At 41.4% G+C, this 15435-nt stretch overlaps 1 protein-coding gene and 1 non-coding gene across 12 annotated transcripts in view; both read right to left on the bottom strand.

The window, feature by feature from the left end:
* Nucleotides 1-15435, bottom strand: part of Kif1b (kinesin family member 1B) — a 135555-nt gene that overhangs the window by 61750 nt on the left and 58370 nt on the right. For all 11 annotated transcript variants that reach the window (XM_085690275.2, XM_048414937.3, XM_048414948.3 and 8 more), the window contains 7 exons: nt 12740-12819; nt 11116-11191; nt 5781-5860; nt 5233-5339; nt 4559-4642; nt 3832-4012; nt 3628-3700 (listed from right to left, as the gene is read on the bottom strand). In XM_085690275.2, coding sequence (XP_085546401.1) covers nt 3628-3700; nt 3832-4012; nt 4559-4642; nt 5233-5339; nt 5781-5860; nt 11116-11191; nt 12740-12819 — 681 coding nt within the window. The remainder of the gene's footprint in view (nt 1-3627; nt 3701-3831; nt 4013-4558; nt 4643-5232; nt 5340-5780; nt 5861-11115; nt 11192-12739; nt 12820-15435) is intronic.
* On the bottom strand, nt 8690-8796 carry LOC125389692 (U6 spliceosomal RNA). Its single transcript, XR_007228517.1, has one exon. It is a non-coding gene; the product is annotated as a U6 spliceosomal RNA (small nuclear RNA).

Below are 15435 nucleotides of genomic sequence, written 5' to 3'. Positions count from 1 at the left end.
GACTCCATGCCTGGGTTTTACACGGGTGCGGGGGGAGCCACACACACGTCCTCAGGCTTGCATAGCAAACTTTGCTCATGGCGGCCTCTTGTCCCTCTTCTCCTTTTTAGTTTAAACCAGCGGAGCTGGTGGGAGCTTTAAGTGAAGTTCAGGGCCAGAGTGCTCGCCTAGAAGGCTAATCCTGTGTGTGTGTGCGCGCGCGCGCGCGCGCGAAGGTCCAAGGACAATGTTCTGAGCTCATGAGTTCAGCTAGGCTGGCCAGCCCCTGAGCTTTAGAGATAGATACACCTACCTACCTGCCTAGTTGCCACGCCTGGCTCTTTCCCTGAGTTCTGGAAACTGAACTCAGGTCTCTATGTTTGCGCAGCAGCTACTTTACTGCGTGAATCATTTCCCCAACCTCAAGACATCAGTAGATAAGAGTAAAAAGCATGTCTGGATTGAATGGTGTATGTGTATATATATACACTCTCAATTTTATAGAGCACACTTTCCTTTGACACTTCTACAGAACGATCACCCTTTTTCTTGGCTGTTTTCTTTTATAACTGCTTAGGAATAAAGTAACTATTACTAAATTTAAGAAATGACAACTGTTCTAATCGTTACTTAAGTGTCATACTTGAGAAATAACAAATACCTTTTAAACGCTAAAATAAAACATAATAGTCTAGACAAATTTAAAAGTTCAAATCAAACCACTGTACTTTTCCCTTGTCACTAATGATCCATCTACCTTCATTATACAGCGAGTGCACAGTAGGCCTGCTGAAAAGTCCTACAAATGCGTATGTGTAAACGAGAAAGAGAGACAGGAAGGATAAAAGACACATAGGTGTATAAAAGTACTAACTGGAAGGGAGTGCTCAGCAACAGAAGAGTGAGGTGCATTTCGGGAGCTATCATTACAGAAAAGTCATGAATTCCAATTTAAAAACTTATGAAATGTATCTATGCATACATATGCATGTATACTCGTGCATGTGAAAGCCTGCTAATGCCATGGTGCATGTGTGGAAGCTAGAGACAAACGCATGAAGGAACTCTCTCCTTCCACCATGTGGGTTCCAGAGATGAAATTCAGCTCTTAGGTTTGATGGCAAGCACCTTTACCCACTGAGCCATCCTGTGGACTCAGAATTCCAATTTTTAATGCTGTCACTATGTTTAAAAATTATAGAACTAAATGTTTGATGATAACTGCTATCTAAAAAGAACATGAATATTTTAATAACATATTTAGTGAAAACAGTAACTATTTCATATCCTCTGAATCTTTATCCTTTTGTATTGGTCAACATACGGAATCATGAAAAACATATTTTCCACCAGTATTGTTAGATAATCTTTAGGCTACAAGTGTTAGATATCAGTTCCTCTCAAGTTCAAGAAACTTAAGTAGAAGACAGCGAGACTTTTGAATGGAAAGCAACTTCCTTGCCACTAGGGAGCTGTTCTTACTATCCTAGGTTACCATTAGATACACAGAACAAATGACAAACAGAACCTCATTACCTGCAGACTATGGATGGCCCCCTAAAAACCGACACTAAGAACATCTTAAAGACAATTTACTTTCTCTTTATTAGTATTCCTTTCTCCTTTCCTCCCTGCTTTCTTCTCTTTCCTCAGAATTGAACCCAGAGCCTTTGTATGCTAGGTAATCCCTGTCCTTCTGAACCACAACCCCTACCCTTTTCTGATTATTTGTTTTAGATTTGAAGGCAGCATCTTGCTGAACTATGCAAACTTTACTATAAACTCAGGGTCTTCTTGCCTCAGCCTCGCAGTAGCTGGATTCAGATGTGACACCACATTGGGTTCCGTCAGTGTTTTTATCTCAAGGCATAAAATGGTGATGGAGTGCACCAGACACAGTTACTCTAGGACACCTATGCACTCAGTGTGTTCCCAAGGCCATTCGTGTGCTATCACTTGGGAACATCTGAGAAGCTCAGAACTGCAGATCCCACCCTCGGACCTCAATCACTACCTAGATTTTTAAAAATATGCCCAGTGACTGAGAGGCCACTACTGAGGCAAATTTTTAAAATGTGCATAGGCACATCAACGATGTTTTCAGTCCTGATCCCAACCATAAATGGAAGGCGACGTTATACACTTCATTTACATACACATCTACCAGAGCTGCTGCGAGGGTCAAGTAAGATGACAGACATTAAAGCTCTCCGTAAATTACAAAGCAACATACATTCAAATAGAAGATACTACTGTTAATAAACAGTGCCTCGTGACGCCTTTCCGCTTTGATGTCTCTGACCATGAGAGGAGTGCTATTAGGGCACACTATGTGATTACGATGAAAGGCTCCTTCATGTGCCAAAGCTTTCAAGCCGTAGCCGTAAAGCCAAAGCCAAGGAAGCCACCAGAGCTACTCTTCCTGTAACACTGATATTACTTTGTTCCAAACACTTAATTTATTCTTCCAATCCATATTTTTGAGGGCTTCACTATAATTTTAAAGATAGTAAGTTAAGAACCAAGCACTCTGATAAAGGCTGCTTTTACTTAGCATCTTGGCTTTCATGAGCCGCAATGCAATAGTTTTCCAGCAGAACAGAGTGTGGCATATGGCTGTTAACTTGTATGTTGTATTTCATGTTAAGGGAAGACGTCAAGGTCCTCCTCCCTGATTTCATATTAATGCCCCCTTGTTGCTGCTGTTTTTTAAAGGGTAACTTCTTAAACAGTATCAATTGTATTCAGTCCCTTCTTGTAACTCTGGAAGTCCTGGAACTCAGTAGGTAGACCAGGCTGGCCCTGAACTGAGAGATCCTCCTGCCTTTACCTCCCTCGTGCTGGGATTAAAGGCGTGCACCACCACCACATCCAGCACTACTGAACTTCTTACTGTCAGAGCTTTGTGGCTGGCTTTAAATATTAAAATCCACTAAGAGCAATTTATTCATAAGACATTTCTATAAAACTTGGGAAATCAATTATCACAAAATCCTAACCCATTATAGCTGGGATGGTCAACTGACTTTCCAGCTGTCCACCCGAATCCTTTCTCAACCCAGAGCAAGGAGGTGAGCCTGTCTGAGATGGCTGTGCAGCCCCCACCACACTGCAGCACCAAAGCCACTGAGAACCTCCCTGAGAATTCAGACTCCATGCAGGGGAACAGAAGAGGATTAACACATGCAACTGTGCAGCAACACTTTTAGACACAGTTTAACTTTAAAAAACAAAAAAACGAAAAAAACAATCTGCCCAGCACAAGAACAATCCCATGTCAGCCTAAGAGCAGAGAATTAGTACTATCAAGTGGCCAGAAACAAAACCAAGGCAAACTCCCACCAAATTCAATATTCAGTTATATCCAAAAGACCACTGTTGGAACACATCCATAAAGCACTACCAAAGGGCAAAGGTATCATAAAAGCTCTCATTTTGTCTTCCCGACTCTGACAGAAGATCTAATGTTAAGAGATAAAAGGTACAAAATAGTACCCTACAAATGTTCTCCCAGACCAAGATTGCCAGAAGACACACGGCAGTTCATTAAGAAAATGGCGGTTAATGTGTGACACCAATGAGAGCTTGCTAGAAGGTGTGAGCGCCAACTGCCCTTCCCAATAGCTACAGATGAGGACAGATTCCTACCAGTCTTTGCTGCTCCAGAAGAAGGTCAGCTTCCTCCTTCTCCTTTTTGTATAGGATCTCCATTTCCTGAAGCCTAGAAGCAAAACAAACAACTTCTAGACAAAATACCAAAAAAAGAGCATTCTGTGAAATACCCAGGCTGTCACTGTAAAAGCCACTGCGTGCTCCAAACATCACCCAGGCTGCACAACACTTATGGGTTACCTTTTCTCCATCTCCTGTTTCATATCGATCCCTTGTTTTTCGAGGAGCTCTCTCTGAGCAAATGTCCAGTCCACAGGCTCAGAGGGGGTCTCAGCAGAGGGAGTCTTCTCCCGCTCAGCCCGTGCTTGTTCAGGGTGGTTGAAACGGAAAACGTGGTTTTTACCCATGATGATACGGTTCCCTATAACAAAACAGAAATAGGAACAAAAATGTATTTGTTTTGCAGTGCTGAGTCAAACCCAGGACCCGTGTATACCAGCAAATGTGCTTATCACCACCTATAGCCCCAGTTCCAGAAAATCAATTTTTAATGAATAGTATCTAGGAGGCCAAGGCAAGAAATTTACAACTTTGAGGCCATCCCAGGCTACACAGTGTAAACTTATCTCAAAAAAAGAAATACAATTTCACTCTCTTAATCTAAGACTATAGACACTCAGCTGGGTGTAATGATCCACCCATTAAATCCCAGCACTCGGGAAGCACCAACATGGTCTGCACAGTGAATTCCAGGCCAACCAGGGCTACTTAGTGAGACCCTATCTCAACGACAACAAAAACAAACAAAACAATCAAACAAGCAAGCAACAACAAAAGCAAGATTAAAAAGAGAGTTCTGTAGTTTTATAAAAACATGAATTAAGTAACTTTGGGCTTTAGATAAAGAGCCGCGGTCAATCACAAGCTGTATGCATCGCTGAGGACTGCAGACCCCTTGCCGGCTCACCTGAGCGCAGCTGCACAGGCTGGGCCACCCTCTTGCCATTCACATATGTTTCGGAGCGCTCACAGGGCTCTAAGGTCACGATAACTAGGAAGAATACAAACCGATATTATTATCATAAATTACTGCAATCAAACCATGAAAATGGTCACTATCAGGACTCATGGAAAATATTAATCCTGATAAAATATGATACAGCAGAAATCTTAAGTATGATGCACAAACAGCCAGCATTTTGGCCGATGAAGAAGCTAGTGCCTAGCACAAAATCCATTAGACAGCTGCTGGCCTGTTCATGAACTGGGTTGTAGTGGGAATTCACCCAAGATTGACTTTTTCTTCCCTTTAAGAAAAATAATTTCTATTAGATTAATATTAAAGACTCTTCAGTTCTCCCATTATCTATCTAGTATAATTCTTTTTCTCTTACTCCCTACTAAATAGCTAACACTCAGACCTAGCCTAACTGCCCGCATCCTGCTCAGCCCCTGGCAGGTAACAAAGGGCTCCTTTCACCCTGCCATTTTCACGCTAAGGAGCCATATCTGTCCTGGCATTTATAAACATCACAGGCATCTCCATTTCTCAACATTCTACTAACAGAGACAGGGAATGCCAGGTCTCGAGGAGTACGCCAGAGGAAAAGTTGCTTGAGAAATTAAAACACAGACTCTCACCTTCACCAGTGTTGTTCCTCTCACTCCGAAAGATACAATGCTCTTCTTTAATGTGGGCCCCACTCAGCACTATGTCCTGGCGCCGCTCAGCATCGGCTTGGCCAACCCTGAACACAGGGAAAGTGTTTCCCAGGGAAATTCAGACACAAAAAGCCCTTAGAAACAATGAACTGCTTTCCCCCAAAGAGCATCCTTGGACGTACATGAAAACACACTGCTTTGTACAGCAGATGCTCCCAACTCCAAGTTCTACTCTCAAGGAAGACGGATCTCCTTACAAGATCAGTGCACTGATGTATTCACACACCACAGGGAAACAGGGCAAACCAAGTTCTTTAGTGAACCCATCTGTGTCATTCAGGTTCTTCTAGAGGGAAACTATGCCCTAACTGGTTCTACTTAAAACTGGGAACAGAAGAGAAGGTAATTTATAACCACTCCAGAAAGAAGAAATAGCAAATTCCTACAATTTTTAGACAATTCCCTTTAGTTATCAATTATCTAGAAGAAAAGAAAGTATTAAACGGCTCAAACTAGAAGCAAATTACCTTGTAATCCCATCTTTAATATAATAAAGCAGACACTCCGACATTAGTGGGTCTTCATTGAGGTTAACAAGATGAGGTGTCTGAAAAAGGTTACAGATTATCAGTTTGGGGCAGGGATATACTACATGGAAAGCCTAAAAGCTTTTCAGATTCTCCAGAGTACCTGGAGGAAAAGGCTCAATAAAAGTCCTAGGTGTAATTCTGTAATTAATAATAAAAAAAAGGCATGCTCTATAGGTCTCCTCAAATTAGACTAACACATCTTGTTTAAGAACATGACTCTGCTGGGCATGGTGGCACACATCTTTAATCCTAGCACTCTGGAGAAAGAGACAGCTGAATTCTCAAGGCCGGCCTGATCTACACAGAGAGTTTCAGGCCAGTCAGGACTAAGTAGTGAAAACCTGTTTCAAAAAATAAAAATAAAAGGAAAAATAAAAATGAGGTTGGAGCTGGGTGATAGTGGCGCATGCTTTTAATCCTAGTACTCGGGAGGCAGAGGCAGGCAGATCTCTGCAAGTTCGAGGCCAGCCTGGTCTATAAGAGCTAATTCCAGGACAGGCTCCAAAGCTACAGAGAAAGCCTGTCTCAAAAAACCAAAACGAAAGAAAGAAAGAAAGAAAGAAAGAAAGAAAGAAAGAAAGAAAGAAAGAAAGAAAGCAAGAAAGAAAGAGTTGGAGACATAGCTCGGTTGTTCCTCCAGGGCAACTGGTCAGTGATCTAATGATCTGAGCTGGCCGTGGACAGTACACATGCACTTGGCACTCAGAACATACACAGGCAAAACAGAAACATAAAAAAGGAAATACAAGCTCTGAAATTAAGAAAATCCATTTTTCTTTTTTAAGTGTGTGTGTTGTGTGTATGTGTGTGTGTGTATGGGGGGGGAGAGGGAGGTAGAGAGAGAACGAGAGAGAGAGAATATAAATTAATTGATGCAGGGGCCATAAGAAGGCATCAAATCCTCTAGAGCAGTGGTTCTCAACCTTCCTAACGCTGCGGCCCTTTAATACATTCCTCATGTTGTAGTGACCCCCCAACCATGAAACTATTTTCGTTGCTACTTCATCACTGTAATTTTGCTACGATCATGAACCATAATGTAAATCTCTGTGTTTCCCAATGGTCTTAGGAGACCCTGTGAGAAAGGGTCAGTCGACCCCCAAAGGGGCAGAGTTGTGAGCTGCCCAGCAGGTGTTCAGGAAACACACTGGGGCCCTCTGAAGAGTCGCAGGTGCTCTTAGTCACTGTGCCATCTCTAACACCAAGCTGTTTGCTGTTTTTATCAAGCATTTGTTTTGTATGTATGGATATACATGTGCTGTATGTGTATGCGCATGCACATATGACACAAAAGGCACATGGGAATCAAAGGACAACTTGAGGAAGGTGGTTCTCTCCTGTCTTGTGGGTTCAGGGTTCAAACTCAGGCTGTCTGCTTAGTGGCAAGCACTGTCATTGATGAGCTGAGGCCCAGATCCTCACAAGGTCAGAGCATCGTGAACACAGAGGTAAAGGGGAAACAGATCAGCTCTTGGGTGAGTTAAATACAATCTTTGTAAACACCCAGGCAGTGGCGGCGCACACCTTTATTCCCAGCATCTGGAAGGCAGAGGCAGTTCCTGGCCAGCCTGGTCTACAGAGTGGGTTCCAGAACAGCCAGGGCTATATCTCTTGAAAGAAATCAAAATTCTTAAAACAGATTTTTCATTTTTATTAAAATAGCCATACCCTTGAAGTTCCCCCACTATAAGTTTATGGCCCGACTTATTGTCCTATTATAGTATTTACCTTACAAAAAAAAAAAATTAAAGTTACTAAGAGGCAACAACATAAACATCTAAAAGTATTCTTCATCTAACACTAAATATTTCTAAAAATCTTAAAAAATCACCCTTCTTTGGTGAAAAGCCCTCATAGGAATACAAAAAATAAGCCACATGGTTTTGGGGCCAACATCTCCTCCACACAGTGCAGGCGAGCACGGAAGGCCGGAAGAGCAGTCGGATGAGCGGTGAGGACGTCGGAAGGGAATGAAAGAATCGTCTGCATCTTCACCAGCTTTTACTTTCTGATCCAAGAACTGGGCTGCTCAGAAAGAGTCAAAGTCAGCATTCCTTTTGTTTGATTTTTGCTTTAGTGAGACAGGTTCCTCTGTGTAACCCTGGTTATCTTGGAACTTTCTCTGTAGACCCAGGCTGGCCTCAGAGATCGACCTGCCTCTGTTTTCCCAGTGCTGGGATTAAAGGTGTGCACCACCACTGCCCAGCTGATGGGCAGCATTCCTTAAAGTCTCATTAGGGAACTACGAAAAGGGAGTCTGGGGCTGGAGAGCGGGCTCAGGGGTTAAGGGAGCAGTGACTGCTCTTCTAGAAGACCTGGGTTCAACTGCAGCACCCACATGACAGCTCACAAGCGTCTGTAACTCCAGGATCTGACACCCTCACATAGAAGTACATACAGGCAAAACACCAGTGCACTTAAAGTAAAACTAACTCTATAAAAAAAGAAAGGGCAGTCTCAGTAACAGTCTCTACTGAGTCTAAATGTGGTCCGCAGTGTTTTTCCCTTTCCTGAGAATGTCTAGATAATTAAAGCAAGAAAAATCTTTGAAAGTAGAGAGTTCTGCTTCTAATTTTATGCTGCCTACACAACAACAACTGTTTGGGCTATTTTAAATTCTGACTAAATACCGTATTATTACTTATTTTATTTTATCTAGTTTTTCAAGATATTTTCTTGTGTAGCCCTGCCTGTCCTGAAACTCACTATGCAGACCAGGCTAGTCTGGAACTCGGAGATCTACTTGACTCTGCCTCCTAAGTGCTGTGATTAAGCCAAACGTGTGCTACAACGCCTGGCTAAATATCAATTTTTTTTAATTATTTTATTTTATTTTTATTTTTTAAAAAAATATGGAACGCTTCACGAATTTGCGTGTCATCCTTGCGCAGGGGCCATGTTAATCTTCTCTGTATCATTCCAATTTTAGTGTATGTGCTGCCGAAGCGAGCACCAAATTATTTTTATCAGATTTTTTTTGTTTACTTTTTTCCCAGTGCTAAAGATAGAATCCAGGTCTATATGTAGTGTTCTATAAGTGAGTTATGGTTCCTAACACACATACAGGGTCATGGAACTATCTATCTATCTATCTATCTATCTATCTATCTATCTATCTATCTATCTATCTATCTATCTATCTATCTATCTATCTTGGTTTTTTGAGACCTGGTTTCTCTGTTGCTTTGGGGCCTGTCCTGGAACTTGTTCTGTAGACCAGCCTGGCCCTGAACTAACAGAGTTCTGCCTCTGCCTCTCAAGTGCTGAAATTAAAGGTATGCGCTACCACTGCCCAGCTTTCATATAAAATTTTTAAGGGCTGTGGATGTAGCCCAGTTGGTAGAGGGCTTGCCTCACAGACAATTGGCCCTGAGTTTGATCTCTACTACCATATATACGGGGAAGGGTACCACATGCCTATAACATTCAAGAGTTGGAGCCAGGCTCTTTCTGCTACATAGAGAGTCTTAAGCAACCTGGGATGTGTGAGAGCCCGGATCACAAGGAGAAAAATCTTTCGAGATGTGCAAGAGCATACTCTAATTCTATCAAAGCCATGACTGCCAACATCTCGACAATATAGGTAATATGTATGAATAAATAGATCATTAAGGTAAAAACAACTCAACTTCACATAAATATATAATTGTTGATATTCTATATATCTCAAAATCTTTAAAACAATTTCTTTCTATTTTATTTTTGGCTTTTTAAGACAGTTTCTCTGTTTAGACTTGGCTGTCCTGGAACTCATTCTGTAGACCAGGTTGGCCTCCAACTCACAAAGATCCCCCTGCCTCTGCCTTCCCAGTGATGGTAAGTTCTGGTGCTAAAGATGTGCGCCACCATGCCTAGCTTAATTTCTTCGTTTTTAAAAAGATTTATTTCCATATGTGGTGTGTGTGTGTGTGTGTGTGTGTGTGTGTGTGTGTGTAAATGAACTCTGTGTGTGCATAGATGCCCACAAAGTCAGAAGAGGGCTTTGGATTCCTTAGAGCTGGAGTTACAGGTAGTTTTTAGCCTCCCGACTTGGGTGCCAGGTACCAAAGTAGGGTCCTTTGGAAAAATGGCAAGTGTTCTTAACTGCTGAACCCTCTCTCCAGCCCCTTTCTTCTTGTGTATGATCAAGGTTGGTTTTGAATTTATTATAAACCAGATGCTGGAATCTCATATCCCTGCATTCACCTCTCAAGTGCCACCATACCCAGCTAAATCAATGTTTTCTGCTGAAAATAACATTGAAATTTGTAAGACAGTTTTGTGACTATGATTTTTTAAAGGTAAGCAAAAGAAATTTCTCACGAAATCCTAAGAACACTGGTTCACGTCGAGCAAAAGTGCTAATGCTAAACTCTGACCTTATACTTTGTCCTAGAACAGAGTCCACGCATGCATGTACTTGCTAACGATACAGTAGTAGACGCTGACACTGGGGCCTTACACACAGCAGGGTACCATAGACACTTGAAGGAAGTTATCAGTGCTGACACATAGGCTTGATACATCAATACATGCTCTACTGTTGTCATATAAATAAGCACACAAAACAATTATTTAATAATGTATTCTAGTCCAACACTAAGAAGCAATTCAAGTCAAAAAGAACACACAAGACACGTTATCAGTCTAATTAACTAAAAGGCCTCTATTCTACAACTGTGATTACAGAAGTAGGAAAAGTGACTAATCTCATCATGTCTTTAAAAAAAAAAAAGCATGCTGAAAGGGGAGCAGAGGCATCTAGAGGGTAGGACCTGGGCTGCTTTATTAAAAGAGATGGTTGCAATAGAAATCAAGGGACAGTACTATCGTTCACAAACCTTACCAGATGAAAATGGCTCCCAGAAGTGGCAGAGCAGAGCTGATGACTACAGCCTCCAGCTCTCAAGCACTAGGGCTATAGACAGGTGGCACCGTCCCAAAATGTATGGGACTAGAGATCAAGCCCAGGGCTAATTGCATGCTAGGCAAGCACTCAACATTAAAAGGAACACAACTAAAGCAACTGGTGCTATGGTCAGGTCAGGAAGATAAGAGAGGCAACAAAAAGATGCTTAAATATACCCACGGCTTTACAAGGTTCAGACTCACTACCCTGGGTTTTATCTTTTGTAAACACTATAATCATTTTACAACAAAGTTGCCCTTGTACTGTAAGATGAAAGCAGAAACATCTGAAGTTAAGCTAAGGCGCTAGATAAAAATGGCTATGCCAGAAGGACATGAAGACAAACTGTTTTGTTTGCTTGAGTTTTACAACATGGCTTCCTACCTTTTTAGGTGAGAAAACACCAAGTGTTCCTCCATCTTCCCGTATGGCAACTCCCATCTCAGCCAACAAGGCTTCTCTAGAAAAACAAAAAACAAAACAATCAAAAAACCCCAAGTAAATCAGTATACCGATACCAAAGTAACAAGTTAATTTAAAAAGAACTAGAAAACAAGACAGGCAACACAAAACACTTGGCTGTATCTAAAGCTGGCAAGAGAGCTATAGAATGATATGCTTATCACTAATGAGAACTTATTTTTTAAAGATGCAACATTCAGGGTTGAGGATTTAGCTCAGTGGTAGAGCGCTTGCGTAGCAAGTGCAAGGCGCTGGGTTCGGTCTTCAGCTCCGTGGGAAAAAAAAGAGAGTGGGAGAGAGAAACAATATTTAAATAAGTCAGAGAATGTCCCCATGCTATTTCTGTTGAAATTTTGAAAGACTGTATTCCTTAAGTCTGTGCATCCAATTTGAAAAACACAATTTCCCCAGCATCCAAGAAAGCAATCAAAGTAACCTGGGGGTCAGCACTCTAGGTTTAGCATCAGTGAAGTCACAGACTTAATACTGGGGTGAGCTGGAGGGTAGGCTTGGGCATATGAAGCATGGTCTGTAAATGTGATTTTTCCCAATATTCCCATCTCGTCCCCATTCTGGCATAGTAATTCTAGGAAGGTTTTTCATTTTCTGTTCATTTTATTTCTTTGTTTTTGTTTGGTGTGTGTGTGTACGTGTGAGTGCCTAATGTGGGGGTAACTGTGGACCTGATTCTCTTCTCCACCTTTAAGTGGGGCCCAGGGATCAAACTCATGACAGGCCTGAGTGAAGAGTGCCTTTCTGTGCTGAGACATCTCACCTGGCCCAATAATTCTAGTTCAAAAAAATCTAATGCGAGTAAGAATGTTCTTGGTTACATTTACTGGTAGCACATCGGAGCTCATTTCTCCCTTATTTTCATAAAGGGGGAAGATAAGAACTGACTTTAAAAAAGAAGTGTGCATTTATTCCAACAGTATATATAGACAGAACAAGAATTTTAAAAGTTTGCAAGCTAAACTATATTTTTTACCCAAAAGGTTCTAGATGAAGTAACTCTAAAGAGATTCACAGTTCTTTGCATATGAACCTTTGCCAAGTAAAATCTACTTTTTACAAATGAAAAATCTCCTTTATTTAGTATGCCTTTTCTCAATTGAAAGAAACTATTAAGCACATGAACCAGCAGTGGTTCCCAACCTTCCTAATCCTGTACCCTTTTAATTCAGCTCCTCATGCTGTGGTGACCCCAACCATAAACATATTTTTGTTGTTACTTCATCACTGTAATTTAGCTATTGTTATGAATCATAATGTAAATCTTTGATATGCAACTCCTGTGAAAAGGTCAGTCAACCCCCAGAGGGGTCATGACCCACAGCTGAGAACCCTGCCTTAGAGACTCTTTCAATGTGCAGATTTCACTTCAGCGTGTAAATGTGGTTGGATGCACTCCCCCGTGGATGTGTCTGTGCTGTGTCAGGTGGGGAGAGTGCCCTTGTTTTTAATCCTCTTTCATTTTTTTCTTACTACGAAATCAACTCAGACTTTCCAGAAAACTCAGCAGCATCCCAGATTGTTAGTTCCCAACCTTTCCATTCTGATGGCCTCTGTCTTACGAAGTTTCTCTTCCCAGGTTTCATTTAACTCAGCAATTATCTTCTCTGATTCCTATGGAAGGATGCACAGAATTTAACAAACCATATTCAGCAAGGAAGGCATCAAACACACAATATTCTTAGAAGATAAAGGAAGAATCCAAAGTGATGGGCCCTTCTCCTTTTTTAGAAGGTAAGAATCATAAATATTAAATCTAAAACTAAGTAACCCTCAGACACACAAACCTTCCAAGTCCTAATAAAAACAGGCAAACAGTGAATCCATGTGTGTGTGTGTACAAGTCAGAGGAAGGGAACAGTGAATCCGTGTGTGTTTGTGTGTGTCTGTGTGTACACAAGACGGAAGAAACAGTGAATCCATGTGTGTGTGTGCATACAACACAGAGGAAGGAAGCAGTGAATACGTGTGTGTGTATACACAAGACAGAGGGAGGAAACAGTGAATTCATGTAGTGTGTGCGTGTGTGCACACAAGACGGAAGAAACAGTGAATCCGTGTGTGTGCACACAAGACAGAGGGAGGAAACAGTGAATCCACATTGTGTGTGTGTGTGTACAAGACAGAGGGAGGAAACCGTGAATCCGTGTGTGTGTGTGCACAAGATAGAGGATGGAAACAGTGAATCCATGTGTGTGCACACAAGACAGAAGGAGGAAACAGTGAATCTGTGTGTGTGTGTGTGTGTGTGCATGCATGCACGTGCAAGCACAAGACAGAGGGAGGGTAATAAAAACATCCAAAAATGCAAGCACTTTCTTCTTTTTTTTAATCATAGCTTCAAGTTCTAATATTTATGATGTTTAAGAATTTTATTGTTTTAAAAAGCTCGAAGAACAGGCTAAAGAAAATGTCTCAACTGAGTGGCTCACTAGGAAGCCTTTAGTGCATAATCACTCCACAGATAAGAAAACTGAAGACAAAAAGACTATGTGATTAACCCAAGCCCATCCTGGTCTTCCTGACTTTCTTTACATTCATGAGGCATGCCAGTCTTTTTGTGACAGGGTCTCATGGGGCTATTTAGCCAAGGATGATGCTGAATTTCTGGTCCTCCTGGTTCAGCCTTCCAAGTGCTGAGACTACAGTATGTGCCACTCTGCCTAGCTTTTTATTTCTTCTTGATGATTCAATAGAAGGCAGAAAAATTGATAGGGTAAATCAGACTCACTCTCACTCTCTCTCTCTCTCTCTCTCTCTCACTCACTCACACACACACACACACACACACACACACACACACACACACACACAGAGGGTAGTTTAGGTTTTGACATTCAGAAGGTTGAATGATTACTCCATGGAACATTCCTGGAAGCTGTCAGATAGCTAAGGGCTTACTGTACTGGACAGCATGCTTTCTGAATAAGCTCCAAGTGTGGGTCCGCAGACTGCTTAGTACAGCATTTGCCCTGCCTGTTCCTGGGATGGATGTTTGTGGATATTTATAGGCTAAGTTTGTGCAATGGCACACACAGTACTGACTTTGATGCCAGTCTATAAACATCAGAGCCAGTGGCTATAGCTGCATGCTTGAAATTTTACTGAATAAAAAGACCAAATCACACACAAAGGGATTTCAGTTCAAGCTGTGGCTTTAAAGTAAAATTACATACCACTATTTTTTTTTCTTTTTGCCAGAGAGGTTTATAGAGGAATCGAGATATTAGCATTTTATATGGAAATCAGCCATACAATGGAGAAAGAAGTAGCAGCACCTATGTAAAAGCAGTGAAAACACTGGTCTATACTTAAAAATACAGAGAAGCAAAGGCAAACACACCATTAGGAAGATGAATGAGCCTCCACTGCTGCTGGTTTCCATTGCAGTGTTTTCCTCTTGCAGTGTCATGCCTTAGGAATGCAGCTCCTAAGACATTCTCAAGCGTTTGCATTGTACAAATGCTGTCCCACACTTTGGACCAAAGATCTTCTCTGCCTGCATCATTAAAATGCAGGTCTGTCCCAAAGGAATTCTCACCATTCACAAAATAAGAGCAGAACTAAGGCGTGTATGCTTCAGTGAGCTACCGCAGGGCACTGAGCACAAAGCGGGAAAGGAGTCATTTGCACTCTAGAATAAAGCTAGGGAAAGAAAGCTTTTACTTATGTTGTTTCAGGGAAAATTAAGGGAGCAATTTATTTGCTGATTAACATATTACAGCTTTGTTTTAAGGAGATTAGGCAGCTGAGGGCAGAGTTCTTTGAATAAGGACAGCATTATTCCCTAGAAGCCATTTGGAAGACACTGGGTGACCTAATTCTTAAAGAACCTCCTAACATGTGGCATTATTTTCAGTTGGTTCTAGCTAGCAGTCGGAAAAAAAATTCTCCTTTATATCAGAGGTGAGAAAAGGTAATATTTTCTTTTGTTTAGGAAGGCACAATATATTAATAGTTAGGATTCAAATTCCCTACAGTGAACACTGGATATAAAATATTAAGAGGGAAGTTTCACTTCTCCCAAATGCTGGCAACATGATCACTGACCCCTACTTATGAGAAAATTTGTGAATGAACACATTCTCCCACACAGAACATCAATAAAGTCTACAGGAAAGTTTCCAAGTCAATTTTACAACAGCAGAGATCACCCTGTACCTCACATCCCTGAAAGATTTCTCCTTCCTCTCCTTTTGCCAGGCATGTTAGAACTTGACTGACTTTATG

The sequence above is a fragment of the Myodes glareolus genome, chromosome 6 (assembly GCF_982192425.1).
Source record: "Myodes glareolus chromosome 6, mMyoGla1.1, whole genome shotgun sequence".
Taxonomy (NCBI): Eukaryota; Metazoa; Chordata; class Mammalia; order Rodentia; family Cricetidae; genus Myodes; species Myodes glareolus.
Note: the sequence above shows the minus strand (reverse complement) of the source record. Positions and strands in the feature narration are given on the sequence as shown.